At 51.0% G+C, this 27,690-nt stretch overlaps 1 protein-coding gene across 1 annotated transcript; it reads right to left on the bottom strand.

The window, feature by feature from the left end:
• Positions 1–2,144: 2,144 nt before the first annotated feature.
• LOC116939656 (thrombomodulin) lies at positions 2,145–4,979 on the bottom strand. The gene has a single exon (XM_032948344.2). It carries the CDS (start codon positions 4,703–4,705, stop codon positions 2,573–2,575), a length of 2,133 nt encoding a protein of 710 aa, XP_032804235.2. The 5' UTR covers positions 4,706–4,979; the 3' UTR covers positions 2,145–2,572.
• Positions 4,980–27,690: the final 22,711 nt, after the last annotated feature.

The raw sequence follows: 27,690 nt of genomic DNA, 5'->3' as shown, positions 1-27,690 counted from the left end.
GATTTTACACCCAACAGCACGAGATTTCACTTCGTTAAAGTATTGAAAGGGGACGGACGGACGGACACATTAATCTATTGCAGGCTGGTACACTCAGTTTACAACTTCGTTCCTACCAGTAAAAGAGATATATAGCTTAGTGGGCCTTACCTGGTAAAATATATATATATAGTTTAGATTTTACACTGGGCTTGCCATCCACAGGGCGCCGGTCCCATTCGGATTTGACCTCTCTGCGCGGCAGTTGAACCCATTGGCAAATGTCTTAAATTCCTCCCCACTCCTCCCATCGCTCCTGTACGCCCCAGCAGGAGGATGGATAAACACCACCGCTTTAGTCGATCGGCAGTTGGTGAGGTCGAGTGTGGATACCCCCACCGCTTCCTTAGACGTCTGGTCAGTGTGAAAGAGGAGATCAAAATAACATCGTATTGGGGCTCTTCAGAGCTAGCTATCGTGGAGGCCCTTCCGTCGGTAGTGGCTTCAGAAGGCAGTTGCAGGACTGCGCCTTTGCATTGCAGCTTGTATAGATTGATAATTACCTCCCTAATTTATGTCCTTATCGGTTGGGATCTTGGTCAAATTCGTTTTTTAAGTCAGCTCCACGTTTCTCTGTCCACACCGAGCCTGAAGCGGTGGCAATTTTCGTTATCCGGTACCTGGAGCGGCCAGTGCTGGACATTCCACAATCTCGTGGCGGGGTCAAATATTGTCGTGGCGTTGGCAATACTCAAGCCTGTGTCAACTGCAGGCAGCTCCCCCCCCCCCCCCCCTTGCTGAACCAATGGCAGAACGTTTGCCCATTATCTCACGTTAACTCCCACCCCTCCCCCCACCATTCATATGCAAATTAGATGGAAATTTTGACGCGTTCGAGCATCTATTTATATTAGCACGAAGCAGTACTCGGGCACATCAGCCTGGAATGCTCTTGCGCAAATTAGTGTTTTGGCACCCGAAATATTTGTTGTTGAAACCTGCATATATATCCATATTTTATTTTTTTCAAACCTGTTCATACGATTATAGGCATGTAGTTGTCAAAAAATACAGAACTGTTTTTTTATTATTATTATTATTATAGATAGGTGGACATTTTACTTTTAGTGATAGTGCCTTATGCCGCCCCCACACTGCACGACTGCCTAACAGTGTTTTTTTTTTATATCGAGTGAGAATGTTGACCACGTGTGGGGTCGTGAGGACTAGAATAAGAATATTTATTTATACTGGCGACATCCCGATGAGCTGTGAAGCTTTGTTTTTTACACCGTTATCCAGTGCTCTTGTGTCAGAGTCTGTGTGCAGCTTGCAATGTTGACTCGACAATGAAGGGACATTCATTTTACATACCACACGTGTCTGCGCGGAGCTTCCATACGCAAATACATTTGCAGTGGCGGCTTTTAGAATGTACGGAATTTAATGATAATGTTGTTGATTCATTTATTTACCGGAAAAGCCTCGCCGAGTCTCTTGGGGCCAGTAAAATGTGTTTAATCCCCCCTGCCAGCCTCTGTGGGTGCACCGTACGATCGAATGATGGGGTAAAGTGTGCGTTACTCCCACCACTTCCAAGACGTCTGGCGAGCGTGGAAGAGACGGCCCAAAATACCCCTCTCGAGAAGCTCTCCAGAGCTCCCTTTTGGTGGTGGCACGGATGCCCTTCCTGCTCGCGGTGACACGAGAAGAGCGCTTTGCGGGCTTGCGTCTTTGACCCTTTGTCTTGACCAGTGCTCTAGCGTTCGGCCAATGACATTCATTCTTTGTTTGGCTCAAGGAAAGAAACACCCACCACGCATGCACCCTGGCTACACCTCGCACCCGGATTTCCCATCCTCGTCCTAACCAGGTCCAACATCGGCTTAGCTTCTGATATCTGACAATATTGGCGCGTGTATCATGATTTGGTCGTACCTTGCTGTTGGCTTTTACAGTCCAGTGATGGCTTTGCTTGTCCGCTTAAAACGAGATGAACGCGATTTTAAAAATGCATGCGCTACGACATTAGAGTTGAACACCGGTGCTTAAACATTTGTTTACACACAACGATGACTACATAGTGGGCGATCGGCGGTGGGAGGAGGTGAGAGAGAGAGGGAAGGAGAGAAGCGCCTATTTTACGAGTGTTATCAGCGCTGAGACACGGGGCTTGCGTGTGTTTATTGTAGAACGTGCGACGCGCACGTGTTTCACAGCGCCATCTGCTTTACATTCAAACCGCGAGGTAACGCGCGCAAACACACCTACTCTTGGTCTTTGTACACACACTGAATTCGACAAGTGTTGTCCTGTGCGAGCGTACACAAACAAACACATTTGTGTGACCAGGGCTTAATTTGTCACTGAACATGTTTCCAGCACCCCCCCCCCCCTGCCCCCCACCCCACCCCCCGAGAGGAGGGCAGGAGTGGGTAAGGTTGTATTTTCCGAAGCTCAACCTTGAACAGCTCCGGCTGAATTCAGCCCTTGTATATATGACCCACATCTGCTGCCTGCAAATAAAACGTGTTCTTTTCGTTTCGTTACGGAGGACACGGACGCGTGCGTTTACCGCCGAGGTTGTAAACCTCTAATCGACGACAACAACTTCGCCTCCGCCGTCCTCGTTCAAGATTTCGGAGAGGGCGTTAGTGACGTGGCCGACGTGGCCGCCCCCATTGACCTCGACGAGCGAGCGGTCTGAAAGCTCTCGCTGCCCAGCCAGCTCGCGGCCCCGGCTCTGATCGTCAGCCTGGCTCGGAGCCCGCGCCCCGTTCTCGGAGTCTCTGACGCGCGTCGGGCTGGTCACTGCCCCCGCCGACGCCGACGCGACTGGCGCTGGCTTCGACTGTGCGGGATTAGGCACCGCCATCCAGAGCTCGTCCAACGACTGCTTGCTCTGCACCCGCTCGCGTTGGCGGCGGCGGCGGTGGTAGCGGCGGCGGCACGCGGCCAAAATCGAGATGATCACCGCCAGCAGGATGACCACGACCGCCACCACTGTCGCCACGGTCAGCCACGTGCTGTCCGCGACGCCGTGCCCGCTCGACGCGTCGCCCTCTTCTCTCTGCCCCAGGACGTCCAGACGCGAGCGGGAAGTTGTTGGCGGCGGCACCGAGGAGGCGGTGTCCTGGCTCGCGACGGAGCGCGGTCGCTCGTCGCCCCACGTCGTTGGAAGCGACCCCGGCGCGGAGGTCGCGGCGCCTCCGACGACCGCCGCCTCCGAACGGTCCTCGTAGAGTTTGCCCAAGTCTTTGAGCATCTGGTCGTAGTCCGCGCTCTCCGTGGCCAGGAAGCAGCTGCTGCCGTCCTCGCCCAGGAAGTAGCCCTGGCTGCAGTCGCAGGTGAAGTTGCCAGCCGGCGCGTTCTCGCACAGCTGGTCGCACAGGCCGAGCTCGCATTCGTTCACGTCGCTGCAGCTCTCCCCGTCCTCGCCCAGCTCGTAGCCGGGGTCGCAGCGGCACTCCGCGTCGCCCCCGACGTCGCCCGGCTCGCAGCCGTGCTCGCAGTTGCGCAGGCTGCACGCGTCCCTAAGCACGCAGCCGCGCGCGTTGTCCGGGTCCACCGCGAAGCCCTCCACGCACGAGCACTCGAACGAGCCCGGCGTGTTGGCGCACAGCATCTCGCACGGAGACCACGGCCGCTCCGGGGAGCACTCGTCCACGTCGACGCACGCGCGTGACCCCGAGTCGAGTTCGTACCCCGGCGGGCACGCGCACGCGTAGCCCTCGCCGGGCCCGCCAGGCACGCACTCGTGCGAGCACGGGCTCGAGAGGCACGGGTCCGTGGCTACGGCCGGGGACACGCAGGTGCGCCCGTCCGGGCCGAGGTTGAAGCCAGGGATGCACTGGCAGCGGTGACCCCCGCCGCCATCTCCCTGTGACCCCGGTCTGCAGATGTGGTCGCAGCCGCCGTTGTTGGCTCCACACCCCGCGGACGGCTCCGCCGGCGGAGGACACGACACGCTTGGCGTCGACCATCCGTGACTCTCGCACGTGGACACGGAGCGCGAGGTCGCGCTGCTGCCTGGGTCCGTGTGGTCGCAGTAGACCTCGGCCGTGGAGCCCTCCGGCACTAGAAAGTGCTGCGAGCTGGTGGCCCCGAAGGGCGTCGTGTAGACGGCGTGGCCGGGCCCCAGCAGCGCCAGCCGCGGGCACATGTGCGCGTACGTGTACTTGCAGATGAACTCGGTCTGCGCGTTGCAGTTGCCTTCCTCCCACTTGAGGTCGACCTCGCCGGTTTTGCGCACGACGTAGAAGCGGTAGGAGAGCACCACGCACCGCTCTGCCGTGCATGACTCCACCGGCTCCTTTGCCCAGTTGGAGTAGCTCCCCGAGTCGTCACCGCTCACCCACGAGAAGCCTCGCAGCGCCTTCTTGGGAGCGACGCACTGCCTCCTCCTCCTGCGCAGTCCCATCCACACCTTGGTTTTGGGCATCTTCTTTCCCTGCGGCGAAGGCGTCGGTCTCTTGGCCTCGAAACTCGAGATGAGAGTCTCCAGCATCGCGGCCTCCTCCGGGCTCCTCGCCGTGGTCAAGCTGCCCCCCTTGCCCTCGCAGAACTCCTGGGCCTCGTCGAAGTCTCTCTTGCCGAACTGCAGCGCGTAGCACGCGTCCCCCGCGCAGAGCGTCTCCGCGGGCTCCGATCCGCGGCATCCCGTCCCGAGGAGGAGCAGTGCCCCATGCAGCAGCACGAGCCAGCACGCCGCTCTCGGGACCTTCATCACGCCGGGAATCACGACGATGATGCTATCCGCCCCCCTCCCCACTACCACAGCAAGGCCCAGGTGTCCTCCACCCCCGATGCAATGTGCCCTATAATCTCGGGTCGCCCCGCGCGCATTTGCTCTCCTCTCTCGTAATCGACTAAACCAAGAGAGAGCTGGAGAGTTCCGAGCGGAGTGTACGACGGCGTGCGTTCATGCCCCACATCCTGCCCAGTTTATATCTCGGCGAGCTGCCGACCCCCACCTACCCCCGACTCCGTACCCCTGCCAGGGCAATATCCTGCCCTCCGTAAATACTCCCACCCCACCCCACACCCCTCCTCCTCCTAACTACTGCGATGCCCCGCACGCACCGCTGGGGCAGAGCTTATTGTCGTCGCTAATGCGGCGCATTTAGCGCACGGGCACCGCAACGCTCGTCCGGCGTGTTCAGAGGGGCCGCGTCGGGTCCCGCGCCCCACCGCCAAAGGTCGCCCGCTCCACCGCGGCCTCTTTGCTCCCAGTCGACGGTTCGACGGCGTTCGCCTTCTGCGTCACCGCCGCTTCGCCGTCGCTTCAGCGGCTGGGGGGGGTGGGGGAAGTCGAGGCAGCGTTTAGACGAAGGGGGGTGGGGGGGGGAGGAACGATGCGTGGAGTTTCAGTCAACGTCGAACACTCCCCCACCGCCCCCCCCAGCTTAACAAGTTTCGCGAAACCCACGATCGCCGCGGTGAAGAGCGGCAGGCAGAGCCATGCAGAGGTCACAGGCGCACGCAGTTCTGCTGACCGCTGAAATCCCAAGTTTATCTACAAAACAGTCGCGCCGCGCGCGCGCGGTTATGTAAGCGAGTTTACATTTCTCAAGGGAAGCTCAAGACATTCCCATACATTTTCAAGTGATTCATGGTTTCCTCTGTACGCCCAGCCCATTTCGTTGCGTACAAAAGCGGCGCCAGGGGCAACTGTTTGCCGCTCTCTGGCTCAACGCAGCTCTGCTCATTTTCCCAGCTAAGTTTCAGGCCCAGGAGACCTCTCTATCTTTGCGGGGGTGGGGTGTGATGGAGTCCACCACCCCCTATCTAGAACCTTGTGTGTGTGCATTTCTAGCCAGTCGAGAGTGAGCGAGTGACCGAGTGAGCGAGTGGTGAGCGTTCTGTAATATTTAATCATGTTGTGGTCGAGAAAGGGGTTCTCAGAGAAAGTTTAAATTTGGCACAAATAATATATCCGATGCTCTGCTTTATAACGGGAACAAAATCCGAGAACCAAACTTTCAAATGTTTTGGCCCCTAAACATTTTGGAGAGTGCTCTTCCGCAAATGTGACCGCATATTTCTGCTCACATTTTTTTATTGTTCTTGAACTAACCCTTAGGAAGAGTCTGACGCTAAAACAAATCAAAATCGAGCGAAGTCAGCTCTCACGCACGTCTCTATATTATATATAATGCACAGGCGCTGTCATGTTCCAATTGGGTTTTGTTTGTTTGTATTCGCCTGCCGCTGCTCGTCCGTACGTATGAGAGGATGTAATACTGTATCAACGTCAATACCGATGTCAAAAGGTACACAGTGGCTGCTGCCGGTGGCTGATGGGCTCGGTGACTGTACAGAACCCTCAAAGAACTCCCGAGTCTCATCACGCGCGGTCCCTTGCGCCTCGCCGGCAGTCATTAATTGCAACGTTCATTTAAACAAGCCCTCGAAGATCGCGCCATTCTCTTGATTTGTTCGGAGTCGCACCTCGTCACGTGACCTCGTCACGTGACGAGGACGAGAGCACCTTCGTGGGCGGCACCGCGCGGTTGCGTGGATGCTCGGGACCGGAGGTCAACTCCGTTGAACGCTCTTGTCGCTGTTACTTACCATGCTCTCATTTTGATGCTGCGTTGGCAGTGGTGCATGGGCGCGAAGGACACAATCTCAATACCTTCGTCGGAACAAGCAGAGTAATTGCCAGAAACGTCGCCTGGTGTATATATATGTGTTTCCCTTCGATGGCCACGGTGTGATTGACGAATGTGTTCAATCTGTAGCGGAACTACATTATCAGCTCAGGGGGATGCGTGCCATCGCCTGTTATATATCCCGGCTCCTCTTGCCTCATCGCGTCGTTCCGTACGTGTTTGTGTCTTCTTATTCCGTTGTTGTGAAGATATATCTCATGGTGGTTGTGAAGGATGGGAGAGGGGGGGGGCAACTCGTGGCTTTGGCCACCAGGGGCGAGGCCAATGCACCCCTTGCCCGCCCCACGCTCGCTACGCTGCCACTGGTGCTCCGTGTCTTGTTAGAGGCGCGCGACGAGAGAGGCGGCTGCAAGCGCGCGCAGCTCTGCCCGGTGCGCAGGCGGTGCAACTGCACCGGAGCGCACGGGCGTAGGGGCCTACTAAGGCGCAGGGGCCAAAACGAAATGCGGTGGAGAGAGGTGGTGGTGGGGGGGGAGGAGATTTGTAAGTTTATTCATGGCCCACGATGCCACAACTTACACAATGCACTGATCGTCAAGGTTACGGGGATGTGATCCGATTTAGGAATGTAATAATAGTCTGTGTTGTTGTTTATCTGTGTGAATCCTTGCATGTAGCGGCCACCAATGGCTGCAGGGGTCACATTGAAATCACATTGTCGTCTCGGATCAGTCTTTAAGCATCGCCCCTGCCCGGTAGGTTCTACTCCTCCGTCCAGGTCGGCTAGTGAAGAACTCTTCACGCATCATGGCCCAACCATCGCCACCGCCTCGCGGCGCTTACAGTGCAATGCGCATTCCTCCTCGGCGGTCGTCAGCGCCCGATATTTAATGAAAGTCGTTGGCCGTGTTGCGAGAATAGGGACGTGGATATATTTAGCCGGCCAAACACTGTCGCTCAATAGCATCGCCTATTGAATGCATACCGCTGAATATTAGATTTTTTTTTGTCTTTCTCCTTCGGTCCAAATCAGCCATCCGAGCCCATTTAGTGCCGTATTGAGCCGCGCTCGGTGTTCTTTCATCGATTGTTGCGGGACATTGCTATCTGATCATCTGGGGGCGCAAATGAAGAATGTTCACCGCAACAGAAAGTTTGGGGGGGGGGGGCAGGGTGGGGGCGCGCCTCGATGTAGCTTCTCGTTGCGCGAAGACTCTTCGACTGCAGCGAGCGGAGATCGGTAGTCATTGCATCGACAATCCACTGCTGGATTTAAAAAAATATTTAGGAAGACTTTGTGACGCCACGCCGTTCGTAAGAGTGTTTTTTTTTAACCGCACTTCACGTGTCGATGAAGGGGAACGCGCGCGGGGCCCGTGAGCGGTGGCACGGAAGCCTCTCGACACTGAGGCTCGCTCGCCGTGGACGGGAATAGCAACGGAGGTCATCGCTCAGTGCGCTAACCGCTGCGCCACCGCTCCGCCACCACCTCCCAAAGTCACCATCGTGGTCAGCCATAATCAGCTGGATGAAGGCTTCCCCACGCCGTCGCCAATTCTCACGATTATAATTCAGTTCGTTGTCCTTGCTCCGCACCTCCGATTAGCACGGTCGGCTATGTACGGTGCGAAATAAGTTCAGCATGCACGCGTTCCTTCAAATGTAGTAACGCGAATAATAATAACGTGAATAATAATCGACCAAGCACCTGCACGCGAGTTGATTTAATCGCTCCGTCTCCTCTGTGAATTTATTTAATCGCTCCGTCTCCTCTGTGGACGAGCACTCTATGTAATAACCCCGGCCACTCCGTTATTATCTTTCACCATCCCCCTCCCAGCAATCCGTCCTGCCTTAGGCCCACTTTTCTCAAACAGTTTTAATGAAGCCATTCGTCTGACAGTTCCCCACAACATAGATAGGTTTAGTCGGCAACAACGATTTGGGGAGGAGGGTGGGGAGAGGTTGGTGAACGGGGTGGACGTTCGTGTACCCATCTCAATCCGCAACATTCCATCCACCGGTCTAGACAGCCGAGCCCATTAGCCGCCTTGCAATCGCAGGGGGTGGAGAGTGGGAAGGGACGTGGGGATTCTTTTTGAGGGATGGCCATGTCGAGACAGGGATGTGTGCATTTGTTGGGCCCTCTGCAGCGAGGGTACAATGCACTGTGGATGTTTTTTGTTTATTATCAGGGGACGTCGAACGATAACCGGTATTTTTTCTTAGACTCGGCCACCAATTGCTGAATCGGCCCTGGCAGTGAGGACGTTATCCGCTGCAATCAAGGCAAAGAACTGGCTGTGAGTGTACAGCAGTCTTGATAACATTCCGAATATTATTTATGTATCCAAGAAAACCATACTGAATCATGTAACTCATTTTCAGGGGTGTCCTGCATCGGGTTTTAATGTTAAGGTGATTCCAGCCAATCAATGACGAGTTGTGTTTATTGCACGTGAGGAATGAAACCGGAGCACCCGGAGTAAACACTCGCGCGAAAACGGAGCAACACTTAATCCCCGTACAGATGGGAACAGGTGGAGATTACTCCACTTGCTGTGCTGCCTTATACTGGCGAGCCAGGGCATGGCACCTACTCGACACTCACAGGAAGGGAGTCTCACGACATTTGTGAGATCCACCAACCCTTATGCAGCGATAATATAAATACGTGCCACGGTGGCTAGGAGATGTTAACTACCTCGCCAGGTATACAGGAGGTCGTGGGTTTGATTCCGTCCCTGACGCCTGCTGAATATTTGTAGCGTGTCTCTCTCCCGGTGGTGGCGTAGATTTTTCTTCAGGTCCTCCAGTGTCCCCTCCACATGTATAAACACGCATTTAGGGTATTTATCTGCTATACATATCCACGTGATAAGCCACTTCGGCGAGCTATCATTTGTCATAGCCATGTCGATTCTGAATAAGAGCTATGCTGTATATCTCAGTGGGCCTTACCTGGTAAAATAATAAATATAACATAGTTAAATAGTGGAAGCAGAAAATACACTTCACTCCCACATTTGTTTCTTCACGTAAAAACACAAAACAAATGAGAGTGTTTATTACGCATTCCGTCGACCACACGCTCCTGCGCGACGCCTAACGTTTGGCTCCTTCCGTCCCTCTCCCCACCCCACCACCCCCGAAGAAGCTCCCAGCACACGGAGCGAAACGTCGGACACCATGGTGGCCGAACAACACGCGGTAGGAGCCGGACACGCATCGGAGAGCTGAACAGCAGCGGAACCCCCCCCCCCCTCCCCCCATGCATCAGTGAATTTGTGTGTTCTGTTGTTTTTGTTGGCCGGCGTCATTCGCGTGGATGATGATGATGATGATGTTGTTTGTTGTTGTTTCCCTCTCCCGGCAAAGACGCATTCCGCAGTTTAATGAAAAGCGCCTCTCCACCCAATGCGATGACCCATCGGGCTACTGGCTTCGGTCCAGTGTAATAGACGACATCGGTGAGCCCACTCTATCACACGCGTAAATATTCCACCGAACATCACTCCACCCGGATACATGAATGCACTCTGAAACTCTTTCTCATTTGGGGAGTGTTGGTAAGCTGTTAGGGCCTGAAGATGTCCCATCGTTACGCATCAAGTTGCCCCCGGGAAGCATTGGGGCAGAAGATTAACGATGATGCATCTATTCATCGACTCATATCGCTTCATTAGCTCGCGATGCACGCATCGATTCCCGTGTGTGAGATTCTATTGATCTTGTTGTAGAGTATTTGTAAATCTTGTCTACGTAATTTGTTCACGTAGCCCCCCTGAAGCCACTTGCGGCCGCTACATTCACCCCAAAAAACACACACGCACACACACACGCGCACACACGCACACACACATGTGACACGTGATTCGAATTACAACCACGTGCAGCAGCGCAGCGTGGTTAGCGCGTGCTTGCCCCCCCCCACCCACCCCCATCACTTGCCCCCGGCGCAGTTGCACCGCCTGCACACCTCAATATCTACGACAATCCATCGGATGGTAAACGAGGAGGGTTGAGTCACGACGCTGGCAACCGACACCCGCTGGGGTCGGATTCGGAGTGGCCTCCGCTGCGCACGCACGCGCCAGCCTTGGTCCCACGTAATGTCAACTCCGCCAGCTCTCTGGAATGGTAGCGGGCACCGCGCGGTGTCGTTCGGCCACGATGACGCCCGGCGTTTCGCTGGGCGCGCCGGGAGCCTCTTTCGCGAGCCGAACTGAACGTCGGGCGTCGTCGGTCCGAACGACGGCGAGAAAGCCGGAGAACTCCGCAGCGGCCGTAGCGAGCGAGCGTCGCAAGGCGTTGAAATCGTGCACCGCAAATTGAACTCTCGGCTCTTTGCCAAAAGCAAACGAAGGTCGCCCGAACGCAGGCGACTTGCTTAGGACTGCGGATGGAACACGCCAGCTCGAGAAACTCCGTCGTACGAGATCACGGTGCAGTGCAAAGACCCACTTGATATGTTTGGAGACGTACGTCTGTTTCACTTTGTTGTGCAATTGACTGTCTCTCTTTCTCTCTCTGGCGTTGCCTTGGGATTCTGCCGTGGTGTCATGGGTAGGTAGCACACTGGATCCGCAATGCAAAGGTCGCCCGCAGTGGAGTAAAGTGTGGATACTCCCACCTCTTCCAAGACGTTTGGACAACGTGGATGAGCAGGCCAAACATTCCCAAAACATCCTCGAGATGAGTTCTGCAGTGGGTGGCCTTCGCACAGCACTTGCGTGAGCAAGCGACTGCAACTTTACTTGTCAGCTGCTTTGGCTTCGCTTTGCATGTGAGGCTCATATTGCACGGCATTACTACCACCCATAATATATGTTGTTTGGGTTAGTCCTATATTATGGATGATGTTGGTCGCGAAAGCCTACGTGTATTACTATCACTGGTAGATTCGAGTCTCCCTCGCAAAATACACTTGAAGCCTCCATGAGTTCTCACGCGGTAAAATAAAGCTACTCAATCATTTATTTTTCAATATAGCCTCCAATGCCAAGATTGTCAAAATAATTGGACTGGTCGTCATAGTAAGAATAATAATTTACAGCCCTTTAATTTTAATCCACAGCCGGATGAGGGCCTCCCTATACCATGTCAGCCATGGGAGCTATTTGACCAAGTTTCACCAAGCTGGTCAATGCGGGTTGGTAAAGGGTCTTTCCGAAACGGATTCGGCAGAGGTCATTCGCCACTGATGTCAACTGTGTCCAGGGATTGACCTGCGGTCAACAGGTTCCTAGTGCAGCGCGCTAAACGCTGCGTCACCGCTCCCCCGAGAATATAAATAAACGTTGACATTAACGTCACCGTGATATTGGACACGAGAGGTCAACACCAACGGACCATCGCAACCGCTGCCGATGGGTGACGCCACAACGCTGTGCCATCGCTTCCTTCCCGATGACAGATCGCGTGACCATCGTGCAGTCGACGCACGTGCAGCCCTCTTGCCAACCGGCTCATGGACGAAGGCCATACATACTTCATCACGCCGGTGCGTGCGGGCTTGCCAAAACAGGCAGCAGAGGATCACAGCACACACACACACACGACCGGCTATGACAACCCGCCATGGACTGTCGATCGCCCATTTTAAGTAAACGCCAGGCTCGCTCCTGCTTAGCTTCCACGGTCTGTCGAGGTCTGGAGCATTGCCTGTGATCTGAACAACGTGGCCACTTTGAACGCTGCGGAAGATGGGCTGTGTCCGTGTCTCTCTCATCCTCCAAAGTTCTATGATGTCGTTGCTGCTGCCCTCCGAATCCAATCGCGAGCCGTCATCCACAAATCCCGACTTGCTCATTTATAATTGAAGAGAAGGCACGGTGAAGGATTCTTGAGATTGCACGGTAAATGTTAAACGCGCACTTTAGTATATCTATATGCACATGGGGTGTGGAGCGATCACTTAAAAGTTAGTGCGTGCATCCATCAGTAAGCAGTTTCGTGAAATGTAAAATGTCAAAGTGCGTTTTGAACATTGACTTTTGAAAGTCAGGAGTCAAAGTTTCACCGATAAAGAATCGCAGAGTGCTCACCTAAGTTGGCAGCCCCAAACGTTTTGTGGAAATTCCATATTTCAATGGGCAGGGCCAAGTATGGGTGCATTGTTTGTCTATCGCTCGCTTCTCGCCGGCAGATCCTGCGACTGTTGTACCGACGACATCTGCACATGCACGGTCACCTTTGTCAATCCACTGCTGGATGAGGGCCTCCCCAGGCTTGCGAGTCGCGGGTATTATTTGGCCGTACTGGTTACTGTTCCTTGGTGAAGGCACGGACCACAGAAGTGCAGTCACCAATGTATTTATTGCTGCACTCCCCTCTACCGATCACCACGGAGAAGTGTAGCAGCCGCCCATAACAACCTCAGCGCACACGGCGGTCACCCATCCAAGCGCTGACCAGGCTCAAACCTGCTTAACCTACATCTGACGGCTGATCTTGCCAGAGGCATCCAATCTCACGCCGACGATCATTGCCCACCTCAACAGACCAATCGTGTTGGAGAACCGCCCACGGAAGCTGATGTCACAGAACTACCTCTGAGATCGCTTCAAGCGACCTCTATTTCACACCATAGAGCGCAGCACTTACCCACCCCGCTCTGCATATGAGAGTGATGTTTATCGTATGACAATCGAAACCGATGTTTTAATTCTTAGAAATTGAGCTTTAGTCAAGTTTGGAGTGGTTGATATGCGGTCAGGTCGCTTCTGAAATAGAGCTACATTGAGCGCACGCCACTCAATGGTGACCTGGCATCAACTCACTGCGCAGTTGATCAGCTGTTGGATATGCGCCTTTGTCCAAAATTAATATTAACAAGAAATTAACCGATACACCTATATTTTTTTTCATGAATAAAACACATAAGAGCATAGTAAAATGAAAAACAACACGTAAGCCAAAAAGACGCATTGTCCTCCCGTAGCGTGTGAAAGCGGAGATAAGAGCGTGCTAACGAACTCAGAAGCAGACCTTGGCAATAATTGGGTTGGGGAGATTGCAAGGCATGATCACACAGAGCGTTGATACTAACACTATCCTCCTTATAATTAAATAAATAAATTTAACAAATAATAGGCTCCAAGGACAACCTCCAACCTCAGCACGGGCCGTTGTTTTGAAATCAAAATAATGAAGCAGACAGAGCGCAGCACAGCAAGCTGCAGGGTGACGTAAGTGGTGCCTAGGGTCTCGGAGAGTTCACAGTAGCCACAGACATAGGCAAGTCAGAAAGATCATCCAGTCAATTCTAGATTTGAAGCTTTCGTGACTGCAAGGATCCATACTCTTTGGTTCTATTCGGTAAAGTCACGTAGGTAAAAAATAAAACAACAAAAATCACGACGTTTCGGCCACAACACAAGTGGCCTTCATCAGGTGAAGGGACCAGACTGTCTCGAGGACAGCGCTGGAGTGAACACAGATAAGCTCAGACCGCGACCTTTAAGCTGTGTGAGAGGAATCAAGGTGCCTTGACAAAGGAATAAGCATTAAAAAAATCGCATTTAATTGGCGGACTTAGCATGATGGAAGGTGAACATGTGCAGGTCGGCGAGGGGGGGGGAGGTGTGAAAGGAAAGAAACGGGAAGCACGAAAGTTTGGGGTACCACTACTTGAAAAAAGATACTGTACCATTGAAAATTAGTTTAATGTTTAGTTCGATTTAGAACATCTTTCCAATGGTTGCTCAATTTGAAACCATCTTCTCGGTTGAAATTGTGTCTGTGTTTGTAAATCTGAATTGCCTCGTGAACAAATGTCTGATAAAAACCCGTGAGTTTGCAAAGAACCTTGGTATCGGAGAAAACTATATCGTGATCACCCACAGCGTTGTAACAGTGATCAGCTACGGCAGAATAATTCGTTCTGCCGTGTTTCAAATCTGATTTGTGCTCGCGAATTCGGTCAGAGACATGTCGCTTCGTCTCCCCGATATAGCAATCACCGCAGGTACAACTCAATTTGTAAACCCCGGGGTACTGTAAGTCAGGAATGACATCCTTCACGGATGGGATCAGATCACGAATTTTGTGTACTGTATTGAACCGGACCTGGATCTTGTGTTTGTTTAGAATTTTGGAAATCTTTTTAGTGACGCCTGCTATATATGGTAGTGTGATGGTTTTGACCGGAGTATCAAGTGGTTGAGTATCATCCAGTCACACCACAGTGCTTTAAAGTAACGTTAACGTAAAAATTCAACAGCAGGAGTAGGCTAAATTATCGATCCTTACGCTTGCTCCAATTGTAAACCAGTCTACGAGCTACATCGAGGAATCATTGCCCATTAAAGAAATCCAATACTGAATGTTTAGTAGTTAGTAATTTCTACATAACCTGACAGAAGCATATGACAATCAGAATTTTTTTTTTAGTCAAAACGAATTCTCTAACCTCCGGACATAAGCGACTAATAATGCAGTGTTAATTCAAAGAGCAAGAGAAGGAAAAACACGTAAGCCAAAGAGCCTAAAAAAACACACAAGGGCGTGGAGAGAGGCAACACTTAATTCAGCGTGTGAAACGGACCTCGGCACGCTAGAGATAAGAGTGGAAAGAATCAGAGTCAACTCATTATTGCTGCCACCTGTACTCGCGAGAAGGGAGAGTCTGTAGATAACACTCCCCCACCGCAGCCAGACGGAATGACGAAATTAATGAGGGACCTTGAGATGAACGGCGTGTGTAGACCGAGAGGCAGATAAAGGCGCAGCCCTAAAGCGAGGGTGGGAGAGACCCCATCGGGTGTCTGTGCTAAAGCTAGCAGTTGCACGATAATGGGGCAGAGAGTGTGGGGGCAGAGACTGAGGTAGACAGCGAGAGAGCGGGACAGGGAGTTTCAGTTAAAGGCGCCATGAGCTATGTCCCGCTGGCATGGCCTTGCGGAAAATAATTGAGCGATGTTAAACCGAGGGCCAAGGAAAAAGAGGGTCTCCCAGCCGCCTTTGTCTCCCTGCCGTACATGATGAGAGTATACATACGCTTAAGGGAGCACTTTCCCTGGAGCTAAAGTCAAGAGCCACAATGGAAGACTGACACGGCAAACACAGCAGACCTCGAGTCATGTGCAAAATCATAACTGTAAGTCTGTGATGGAAATGTTAACTTAAAAAAAGTTAACCATTTCTCCGTGCGTCGGTAAAGGTCGTATGAGGGAACATCGCCCCTCCCTCCAGGTTGCGCAACACAGACAAAGACACCTGTGAGATGATTTGAAACGCCTGTTGCTTTTGATGGTATGAAAAGAGCGGGCCTGGGTCTGGGAAGCGGTGAGAGTCGGTCACACAGGGGAGAATCCCGCCTCACTCAAGGTTGTGCCACACAGACAAAGACGCCTAGAGACGATTTGTAACACCTGCTGTTTTTTTTTATGGTCTATGGAAAGAGGAATCAATAGAACAAGGCCGTAAATGACGCACACAAAGATACAAAAAAGACAAAGATCCCCCATATAGCCTTAACAGACTGTAGGGGCAAGTGCTGTTAGCGAGCACCTATGAAGGCCGGAACGGTACACGAGGGGGTGGGTGGCTAGCACCACGCCCGACCGCCTTTGTCTCCCTAGTGGCAATGTTTACACACCGCACCAGGTACTCATTTGAGGCTGAGTCGACCTAGGGGAGGCCCGGGACCGGTTCAGATAATCGTCACTGGTGTTGGCCGTGAGCAGGAATCGAACCCGGGTCGCCAGGTTCATAGCGCAGCGCGCTAACCGCTACACTATCGCTCCCCACCACAAGGATACACATACACAAGGACACACAGACGGACACACGCTCCAGACCACAACACACCGACAAATCCAAAAGAAGGCCCACCTTGTGGGGAGGAGTCAAGAGGAAGGATTTTGGCATAAAAGAGGACGCTGCCGCATTGAAAGTTCAGTTCGGCCGGCTCATCGGAGTCCGGTTCGGCTCGGCTGAGCTTAGCTCAGCTGAGCCCATCAGCTGAGCTCGCCATCTCATCAGCAAGAGTTCGGGGGAACTCATCAACGAAGCTCCTCAACGGAGCTCCTCAGTTCCTCAGCAAGGAGCTCATCACCTCAACTCAATTCGTCCGGAACTCAGCTGAGTTCGGTCGGCTCACCGGAGCTGGCCCATCGGGGCTCAACTCACCGGAGCGGCTCCCCATCTCATCTGCAGGCGGGCAAGACCCGCTTGACAGCTCAACTCGCCCCTGCGTGGGTCGGCCTCTGCCGACGCGGAGGTCTCTGCCGCCCGCCGGGGTGGCGAGAGTCGCTGGTTAGCGACGAGGCTACGAACGTGCATCGCCAGCGCCGATTGCGCAACCGGGCCAAGCCGACTCCCCTCCCGCGCACGCTATGAGCGTGCTGTGTACGCCATCGCAACTACAACAACGTGGGCAACTGGGCCAAGCCGACGTCACCTCCCGCGCACGCTATGAGCGTGCTGTGTACGCCATCGCAACTGCAACAACGTGGGCAACCGGGCCAAGCCGACGTCACCTCCCGCGCACGCTACGAGCGTACTGTGTGCACCATCTACCGACGGGCCATCGCAACTACAACAACATGTCAGCTGGTCAGCCTACGTCAACCAGTGTGGGCCGAGCCTAATCAACTGATACGTATGACGCACACTGCTCCACTACACGACAAATCAGGCGTTCGCTTGACCTAAAGACTCAAATCCAAACACTGACTATTCAAAACAATTCATATCACTCAAACATACACGGGTCCTTAACCAGAAGCCAATACTCAAGTCCATAGGCCATCAGTGGCTGTGAAGGCATCACGGCATATCGAGTGAACACTCCGTCGATTATAAGTATATTCGTAATATTTCCTCCTTAATATTTTGTTTTGGGCTGTACTTCTAATCACATAAGTACCAACCGATCCATCAACACGAATGAATCCTTGACACCTTCACCGCGGAGCTACGCTCACATGGGGGGAATAGCATATCCAACCAGCTTCCTTATCAGGCGATCTGGTCCACAATTAATTAAACGTTAGTCCAAGATGAGGATATCAGGGGAGAGAGCACACCCCACCGCACCCCCTCACCCTAAGCCATTGTGGTAATCATATAAATCTAGCCGATGGATCTGTTGAGATATTTGTGTCTTTGGGAATAATAACTGTTTTTGATCGCCTTTTTCGTATTAATATCGTCATATAATCTTTAAGTACTTTTCGTTACTGATCGTGCACGTACTCGCGTACTCTACAGAATACTCAACTGTTCCGTAACCTAATGTGCTAACAACATGATAAGGGTTGCTTATGGATCTATGAATAAGCGCGGTACTGTGTGTGCAAATTCCAGTATAATCTTTCATAATAGAGTGAATTCCAGTATAATCTTTAATAATAGAGTATCAAGCTTTGTTGTGTTTAGATGTTTTAACGACTCTCTCTCCCACCAACAGCTCGCGTTATGTGGCAGAATTAACCACAGGTGCTGGTGTCAAAGTGAAACCACGCAGTCATTGATGAGACTGTGTTGATACCGTGTTGTAATTCCAAGCCGAGAGTTGTATCTTTTAGAGTTAAGGTTTTATTAGAAATAAATTGATTAATGCCGAAGTGGTCGTGTGATTCTTTCCTGAAATCTATGCATAAGATCTGGTTCTGCGATGAGATATGAACTTGGTGACCTAACATAAACTCTAATCCATACTCGGTAAATGCCAAAGCGAGAATCATTGTATTATCCTGATCGATAATACGAAGTTACACCACGAAGCCGAGTTGACTCTTGACACTAGCATAACTGCATACGATTGATTGCATTGTTCCGATTGATAACAGACCCTTGTCAACGAGGCGGGGCCTGATTGTCAGAAAGGCTGTCATTAACATAACCACACCCACTCGTATAAGTTAATACGATTGTCTCTCGAATTACCATAATTTATATGCATAATTCCACAAATTAACATAATTTCGGATTAATTATGCGAATTTCAAATTTCATTTTCATTATTTTCATCAAATTTTCATAACACCCACATATACAACAGAGCCCAGTTTAACCACTGGTAGCTGCCTGGATTCGAATTCAGGATCTCGGCGGTGCCGGCGCAGCGCGCTGACCTCTGGGCCACCCGGATACCTCGTTGGGAATGCTGAACAAAATAAAAATGTGGAATTGACAATTGCGAGAACACAACTCGTTCTAGCTTTAGCAATGGTGCTCTTTAAACAGTATCAAAGAATTAAACATTCATAAGAACATATTCAGGGGCAACCTTTATTTGCAGCAAAAGTAGTAATACCTTCGTTTTATAATTCATAATACGTTGGAGAAAAAAAAAACATTTGAAATGTTAATTTTGTCACGCCTTATGAATTTAAAATACTGAATCGAATAATTAAAAGTGATCTTCGCAATTACAAAGCTGGAATAGGAATAATTGAGTGAACGCGATCCATCGTAAGAGGGTGTGATCTGAATAAAAAAACAATATCGACACGCACACACACCTACAATAAGACTCACCCATCATCACGGAGGATCATGAGTAATGCGTACCTGACAAGACATGAGTGAATCGATTTAAACTGAAAATGTAATAATCTCAATGTGTATGTTGAACTTCCTTCGCACAGTGTCTAGCCAAGGGTGCTAATCGGAGGTCGGTCCCGAGGGAGAGTTCCCTTCCCCCCCCCCCACCCCGTACATCATATTGCTGAGTGCAGCTTGGAAAAGGTGGGGAGAATATAGCAATATGATGGATAATTGCGAGCAATGTGCAGGTCTTGATTAGAGCAAACGTACAGCGATGGGCAGGCTGCAAAAGTGTTGGACGCATTGCATTCACTGGGGACACAGGCGCGCTGATTGATGGCCGCTATTCGCAGCACATACAACAGCACACACACACACAGCATGGAATTTGTAACTTACGGAAGTGCAGGATATGGAGACAAAAGACGGAATAAAAAATGCAACGGACTTTACAGGAAGAAAAAAACGGAACGTTGCATGAAGACAGTGGAAGCTTTTGTTGGAGAAAAAAGTGTCCCTATTGTTGGTGCTTTCTTTTGACGTGGGCGTTTGAGAAAGGTTTTACTTTTGACGTGGCCTCTCCAGCACAATGTTCTCGTCGTAGCTTCAAAGAATTCCAACGAGATGCAAGTTGCTATTTAACGTGCGCGGCAACATCGTTGGTAATGCGGCGTTACGTGGATGCGCGAACTGGCAACGCGCAGCTGAAATCATTCATTCCAGTTATTCGCCTGACCAGAACAAGCATACGCTACCGTACACGGGTATTAAAAACAAATGAAAATATGGTTTGCAAGCAAGCCTACCGCCAGGTCGGCGTGATCCTTCCACCCCCCCCCCCCATCTCATTTGCTCTCGGCCCCTTTCTCTGAGCCGTCACTCTTTAATGGCCACGCGATATTTGTTCGCCGTCAAGACGCTTGAAGGCAATGTTCAGGGGGAGCTCGCCTCTTTTGGTGAGCGTGGTGCGCATCGCGCGAAATGAGCCCCCCTCTCTCCCAAGCAAAGGCCCCTTTCTTCGCTCGCACACCAAATCGCTCCATTTATTCGCCAGCATGGGGGCCTGCATCTCTTGCGGAGAATAAAAACCTCGATTGTAGTCCCATGCAAAGCAACAGCAGAAAAAAAGTGGAGTCTTTTGCAGGGCCTCGAGAAACAAAAAGGCATCTACAAGAGCACGTCGCGTGGAACAAATGCCAAATGTGTGCAAGTGGAGGGCTTTAGAATGGCACCCAAGCGTATCTACACGCACTGGTGCGGGGCTGGGGTTGTCAGGCCACTGTTGGACGGTGGCCTGCCCACGCAATGCGAGTCGCGGGGGCTGTTTGACCCGAATTCACCACGAATGGGTCAGTGCGCGCTGGTCCACGGTGGAGTTGTCTGCACTGCACTCTCACTGCCCACTGAGCGGGCCCACAGCACCCACGTGTGGAGCTCTTAGACGTAACTGCTCAAACCTACACTGTTAACACTTTGGTACTTGCATTAGCTTTGTGCTGTTCGCCTTTTGGCGTTCTTCTCTGTTCTAGCACAGGTGGTGTAGGTCCATCAGTTTAAAAAAACAATGCACATATTATCAGCGCATATGTGTTTGCAGGTATTGCCACGAATATGTGTGGTTAATGCACACTTGATGCCTCGCAAAACCGTCTATCGTTTGTCCGCCTCCCCAGTCCTCTCTTGGTGTGTGTCTGGCTCGGTGTGTCTCTGCATGTGTGTACCATTGTCTCTCCGCCGGCCACTGTGGTCCGGAATTCCACACTGCTCCCTCCTTGTCCCCTCGATTGTCAGCTGGTCCCCTCGCTTGTCCTCCTCCCCAGTCTTCTCTCTGCCCCGGCCCCTCCCCCCTCTCTCTATTTAAGGCCTCGGCACAGATTCGTTGTCCTTCTGTTTGTCTTGGTGTGCGTCTCGCTCGGGGTGTCTCTGCATGTGTATCTGCCTATGTTGTTTCCGTGTCTGTGTTTTATTATTCATTCTTACCTGATGATGGCTGCTTGTGTTGCAACCGAAACGTCATGTTCTATTATTATTTGATTTTATTTTCTACGTGACTTTACCAAAAGAACCAAAGAACACCTATTTGGTGTTTTAACATCTTAACACCTCCTGCTTTATTCCCCAATAGGGTAGAGCCTATTATTATTTTGCTGTCGCCACGTGTGGATGGCGACCGTACGTCTAAAGCACGGGTCAGGCTCCAGCCTGCTTGGCCTTTATTTGTGACGAGCGAGGGTGCATTCTGGCTGAATGCGTGACAGGTGTCTTGTGCGTGCACACCCAGATAAAGAGTTGTGGTTTTGCCAATAAAGTGGGCAACGAATCCCAAAAATAACGTCATCGCCAACTCAATCGATGGTGCAAGTCTCATAATTGAAAACACCTTGATGGCGACGAATGGATACGCCGATACCCAACAACAATAGAACGCCGCATGCCCGTCTCTGCGGGGACTCGGCTGCTAGCGGAACGTCCCGAGGCGAACGCGTGGACCGCCTTCAGACAGCGACGGCTTCGCCGCACAGACGCGAATTCGTTACCGGGGACAAACCAAAAAGAACGCGCACGCTGCTTCGCACAAAGGGTTCGACGCTTGACTGCGCCATCGAAGCGTACGTGCGTGCGCGTGATTCGTGAACGCATTTCGCGCGAGAGTGAGAGAGAGAGTGAGAAAACAAAATCGATGATGTCATCGTCTCTGGGAAGTGAGAGTCACGCCACGTACAGTGAGGGAAAAAAAAGTATTTGATCCCCTGCTGATTTTGTACGTTTGCCCACTAACGAAGAAATGATCAGTCTGTAATTTTAATGGTAGGTTTATTTGAACAGTGAGAGACAGAATAACAACAACAAAAAAATCCAGAAAGACGCATGTCAAAAATGTTATAAATTGATTTGCATTTTAATGAGGCAAATAAGTATTTGACCCCCTCTCAATCAGAAAGATTTCTGGCTCCCAGGTGTCTTTTATACAGGTAACGAGCTGAGATTAGGAGCACACTCTTTAAGGGAGTGCTCCCTTAAAGAGTGTGCTCCTAATCTCAGCTCGTTACCTGTATAAAAGACACCTGTTCACAAAAGCAATCAATCAATCAGATTCCAAACGCTCCACCATGGCCAAGACCAAAGAGCTCCCCAAGGATGTCAGGGACAAGATTGTAGACCTACACAAGGCTGGAATGGGCTACAAGATCATTGCCAAGCAGCTTGGTGAGAAGGTGACAACAGTTGGTGTGATTATTCGCAAATGGAAGAAACACAAAAGTACTGTCAATCTCCCTCGGCCTGGGGCTCCATGCAAGATCTCACCTCTTGTAGTTGCAATGATCATGAGAACGGTGAGGAATCAGCCCAGAACTACACGGGAGGATCTTGTCAATTATCTCAAGGCAGCTGGGACCATAGTCACCAAGAAAACAATTGGTAACACACTACGCCGTGAAGAACTGAAATCCTGCAGCACCCGCAAGGTCCCCCTGCTCAAGAAAGCACATATACATGCCCGTCTGAAGTTTGCCAATGAACATCTGAATGATTCAGAGGACAACTGGGTGAAAGTGTTGTGGTAAGATGAGACCAAAATGGAGCTCTTTGGCATCAACTCAACTCGCCGTGTTTGGAGGAGGAGGAATGCTGCCTATGACCCCAAGAACACCATCCCCACCGTCAAACATGGAGGTGGAAACATGTTTTGGGGGTGTTTTTTCTGCTAAGGGGACAGGCCAACTTCACCACATCAAAGGGACGATGGACGGGGCCATGTACCGTCAAATCTTGGGTGAGAACCTCCTTCCCTCAGCCAGGGCATTAAAAATGGGTCGTGGATGGGTATTCCAGCATGACAATGACCCAAAACACACGGCCAAGGCAACGAAGGAGTGGCTCAAGAAGAAGCACATTAAGGTCCTGGAGTGGCCTAGCCAGTCTCCAGACCTTAATCCCATAGAAAATCTGTGGAGGGAGCTGAAGGTTTGAGTTGCCAAACGTCAGCCTCGAAACCTTAATGACTTGGAGAAGATCTGCAAAGAGGAGTGGGACAAAATCCCTCCTGAGGTGTGTGCAAACTTGGTGGCCAACTACAAGAAACAACTGACCTCTGTGATTGCCAACAAGGGTGTTGCCACCAAGTACTAAGTCATGTTTTGCAGAGGGGTCAAATACTTATTTCCCTCATTAAAATGCAAATCAATTTATAACATTTTTGACATGCGTTTCTCTGGATTTTTGTTGTTGTTATTCTGTCTCTCACTGTTCAAATCAACCTACCATTATAAGTATAGACTGATCATTTATTTGTCAGTGGGCAAACGTACAAAATCAGCAGGGGATCAAATACTTTTTTCCCTCACTGTACAGATTCTGCGTTGCGCGTGGAGGTTCGTTGGCGATGGCGGACAGCAATGTTCTCTCTCTCTCTCCCTCTCTCTGCGCGTGGTCGCGTGGAATTTTCTCCCGGCTCCTCCGGTTTATCCCTCCACAAATTTTCTTTTATGGAAACACGCGTTGAGAGTATTGGGTTGCGCGTGAATGTCAACACGATGTCTAAGCCGCTTCGTTGAGCTATCATTTTCGATAGCCAGGCCGCTTCTGAAAAAGAGCTAAATAGCTCAGTGGACCTTACCTGGCAAAATGCCAAAAAATAGTTTAGTTTAAATATGATTGTCAGACACGCGATGTTCTGTATTAAGGGTGAAAGTTGCGCTTTAGTTTTATTTCAGCTCAACTCGAGTCCGGTACAGAGCACCGATCACAGAACAGAAAGGGCGGGGTAGGGGGGGGGCAGAGATTCCGTGAAAATAATCCCCGAGATCGACGCGGCAGGGCTTGTGAAGAGGGCGATGTGGGGGGGCTCTAAGAGAGAAGTGACGGTGCACCACGGTCAGTCGATCAGCAGGTGGGGTGAAGTGTGGGCACCCTCCCATCCCTTCCGAGACGTCTGCTCAGCGTAGAAGAGATAGGCCAGCCAATCGACAACTCTCGTGGAGGCACCTTACGCCAGCGGTGGCGAGAGCGTGACATTTTCGGGCTGCGCTTTTATCTTTTTTTTTTACATTGGAGCTAAGAAACGCGTATGTACACTCTATGGACGCGGTTCAAAATCTCACGGGAAAGGATATTTATGGATGGATTTGGTGGGAAGCGGTCGTTCAGGGGTGCTGTTTTTATTTTTTAAGGGCTCCCACCAGTGACCAAAGCAGACGTCAGCCGGCGCTGCTGAAATGATGCCCTCCCAGCAGGCCGAGTGGCTGATGGCACTGTGTAAAATGAATACTGTACTTTCGTCACTTTCTTTTGTTTTTTTTCGCGAAGAGACGGCCGGATACGGGGATGAAGCTCATTCATTATCCGTTTCCACCCTCTCAGAGAAAACTTGCCATCCAATCCCCATGCGACTGGTTGGTATTCGCCAGACAATGCTGCTCCTGCCCACGATCGAGTCACCCTGGAGGGTGCCCCATCCAAGGACTGAAGCCCCTTGGATGCTGCTCAGCATTTGGGCTTGTGCGCTCCTACGGGGCAACGTTACGGGCAGCTGCGACGGCTATCCTCCCCGCCTATGCTCCCCACCCTGAATCGATTGCTTGAAAGGACGAGCGCCATGGCAATGCCCGCAACGATGGCTTGCGCTCCGCGCTCATCGGCAGCATTCTATGCTGTACTGCGATTCCGCGTGGCCGCGTCGATGCGCTGACGTCTTCCGCCCGTTGCCGTGAGCGTCGATCCCTGCGCCCTCCGTTGTTGCCGGAGTGCGACCCCGCCTCCAAGCGCCCCGTCGCGTCCTTCACGAACCTCCGCTGCCACAGAAGAGGCCGATCTTGACACCGCTGATGACAGGTCATATCCACGTCTAGTAAACTCTAACCCCCCACCCACCCCCAACAACGCACATCAACTCATCTCCTGTCTTGTGCCGTGCTGTTCCGGAATGGTCTCCCACAAAGACAAATATCGCCCGTATAGCCTTAACAGACTTTTTGAGGCAAGTGCTGTTGGCGAGCACCTATGAAGGTCGGCACGGCACACGGGGGGGTGGGGGTGGCTAGCACCAGGCTGGGCCTTCTGCTTTGTCCCCTCAGCGGCGATCTTTACTTCACATCGCACCAGGTACTCATTCGAGGCTGAGTCGACCTAGGGGTGGTCCAGAACCGCTTCATATAATCGTCACTGGTGTTGGCCGTGAGCGCGGGAATCGAACTCGGGTGGCCAGGGTCGTAGTGCCTCAAGCTGCCGTCGCTCGTCGTGGCTGTGGAGCGGCCTCGCTGCACCGTCAACTGTGTATGGTTGAACTTCTTTCGCACCGTACGTAGCCAACCGTGCTAAACGGAGGTGCGGGAACTCAGCGGAGGCACCGGGCAGCAGGCAGGAGGATGCGCGAGTTTGCAGGCTGCAGGCAACAGCTGCTTACAAAGCAATGGATAGTCGGTTAATTAAGGACGCAATTGAATACGATCCAGATGTATATATTGTCTGGGTTTTTGTTCTTGCTGCTGTTGTTGTTGTTTACTTACTGCGTTCACGAAATTTTGCAGGCACGTCTTGCGTGCGGGTTCAGCCTCGATGTAATCCATTCGCTGGCTCCCGTGTGCAATCGGTTCGTGATATGGATGACGTTCGATTTGCACAGAGTTACTGCTGCTGCTGCTGCCTGCCGGCTGGGACTGGCTGGCTGGCTGCGTTTTGAGGATGTGACTGCGGTGTTTAGCAGCAGCAGCAGCATATGATAAGTGCGACCGGGACAGCTCACATTTGGCAAGATGTTCCAGAAGAGATGTGAATGGCACCTCTTATGTTATTATGTTTACACAAGAACCTGATCATTCCCTAACCCTTCTTCGCCCTTTATCTCGCTGTATATGTGCGCGCACACACAATGTATACAGTAACAGAGCTTCGCACAAACGTGTTTTAGTTTCAAAATAAATATATATTTTACGTGAGATGGACATGTAATTGTCCCTATTCCGTCTGTGTGTGAAGGTGAGTCCCTCCCCGGTTATACTTTGATAACGGTGCTTTAATTTGTTTTATATCTCGTCCATGATGCATAGCTGCAACGTATTACCTGGTTCAGAGCGTGGGTCTGAGGTCCCGTCTTCAATAACAATGACAAATTTTGCCATCACAACCGCTAATGCGCTTCTTATCCAAGCGCAGCGGTGTTTTTGTATGGAAAATAAAGCTTTTACCTCTCCATGAAAAAAAAACGAAATGCAACTCACATTAACCCTGTAATCTTCGTTCACAATTGATTTTGGGGTCAGATCATGTAAGTAACGTCTGGGTGTGTGTGGTAAAGCCTCCTCCACCCGATGCAGCCAATTAATAAAGTTTTCAGTCAACGGACGTGCTCAGAATGTACTACCGCTTGAGCAGAAACCATGAACCATCAGACAAACTCCGGTCACCCTAACAGCAGCGGCTTCTGGCTCAGCCAAAGACAGTAGTCACTGCACCGCGTGGCGCTTTCAGATGCGCTTCTGCGGCCGTCTGGAACGCTCTTCCCTTCCGATATTAGGAAGCCACTGGAGCGATGCACTTTTAAAATCTAGATTGAAAACTAAATTTCTTTAGAACTGCTTTCTGTGTTTAGTTTGTTGTCCTTCGCCCGCACGTCCGATTAGCACGGTTGGCTACATACGGTGCAAAAGAAGTTCAACACACGTTCAATGTTGGCGAGCGATCTCACAACCTCCAACAATTGGGTGCAGACGTTGCGCTGGTAGTTACAACCAGCATCATCAGGCATTTGTGAGAAGTATTATAAATCAAACATTTTTTTGTAAAAGTCTACATGTAAAAAAGACATCTTAATATGAATGTAATTATGGATAACATCTTGACATTTCATAATCATATAAATGATGGCAAGAGTGGAGCTGAACATACAACACAGATAACATTTATAGGTTGCTAGAAATGTTCAGAAAGGTAAAAATAAAAAAATGCCTCCCACATAAATAGAATTCCTTTACCAGCCTGTAATTTCACCATTTCAATTAATCAATTTGATTGCAATTGGCCGGATAAAGTTTTAATATTCCATTCAGCACACTGCACTATGAGCCGAGTTCAATTCCCAGCCACATCAGCGGCGGGTTGATATTTATTTTTAATGCAACAACATAACAACAACATAACAACAACACAACATGCTTTGCCAATACGCACTGTGGTAAAGTAGAGTTTTAAAAAAACAACACCCCACCACGGTGACGGCAGAGTGAACATGCCTTGATGGAGCAGTGGCTGTGACGAATTACCGCTCAATTACTTGCGTTATTTTGTGAGCACTTGGGCAAATGTACAGCAGACACGATGTGTGCGTCTCATTATGTGGCTCTCCGCATTGCATCAGAGTGATATTTTTTTCTTTCACCAAACCACTCATCTGTAGTGACCAAACAATCCGACGAATCTCTTGACCAAAGCTTCCGTGGACAAAAGATATACAACCTAACAAATACACATTTATATTAATTTGCGAAAAAAGTTATCTCGCAGCTTTACAACGTTGATACAGTGAGGGAAAAAAGTATTTGATCCCCTGCTGATTTTGTACGTTTGCCCACTGACAAAGAAATGATCAGTCTGTAATTTTAAT

This window comes from Petromyzon marinus, chromosome 6 (genome assembly GCF_048934315.1).
Source record: "Petromyzon marinus isolate PM22_M1 ecotype Great Lakes invasive population chromosome 6, UKy_Petmar_22M1.pri1.0, whole genome shotgun sequence".
Taxonomy (NCBI): domain Eukaryota; kingdom Metazoa; phylum Chordata; class Hyperoartia; order Petromyzontiformes; family Petromyzontidae; genus Petromyzon; species Petromyzon marinus.
Note: the sequence above shows the minus strand (reverse complement) of the source record. Positions and strands in the feature narration are given on the sequence as shown.

Excerpts from the sequence above, each read along its gene's own strand:
- LOC116939656 (XM_032948344.2), bottom strand. The coding sequence starts at position 4,705 with ATGAAGGTCCCGAGAGCGGCGTGCTGGCTCGTGCTGCTGCATGGGGCA.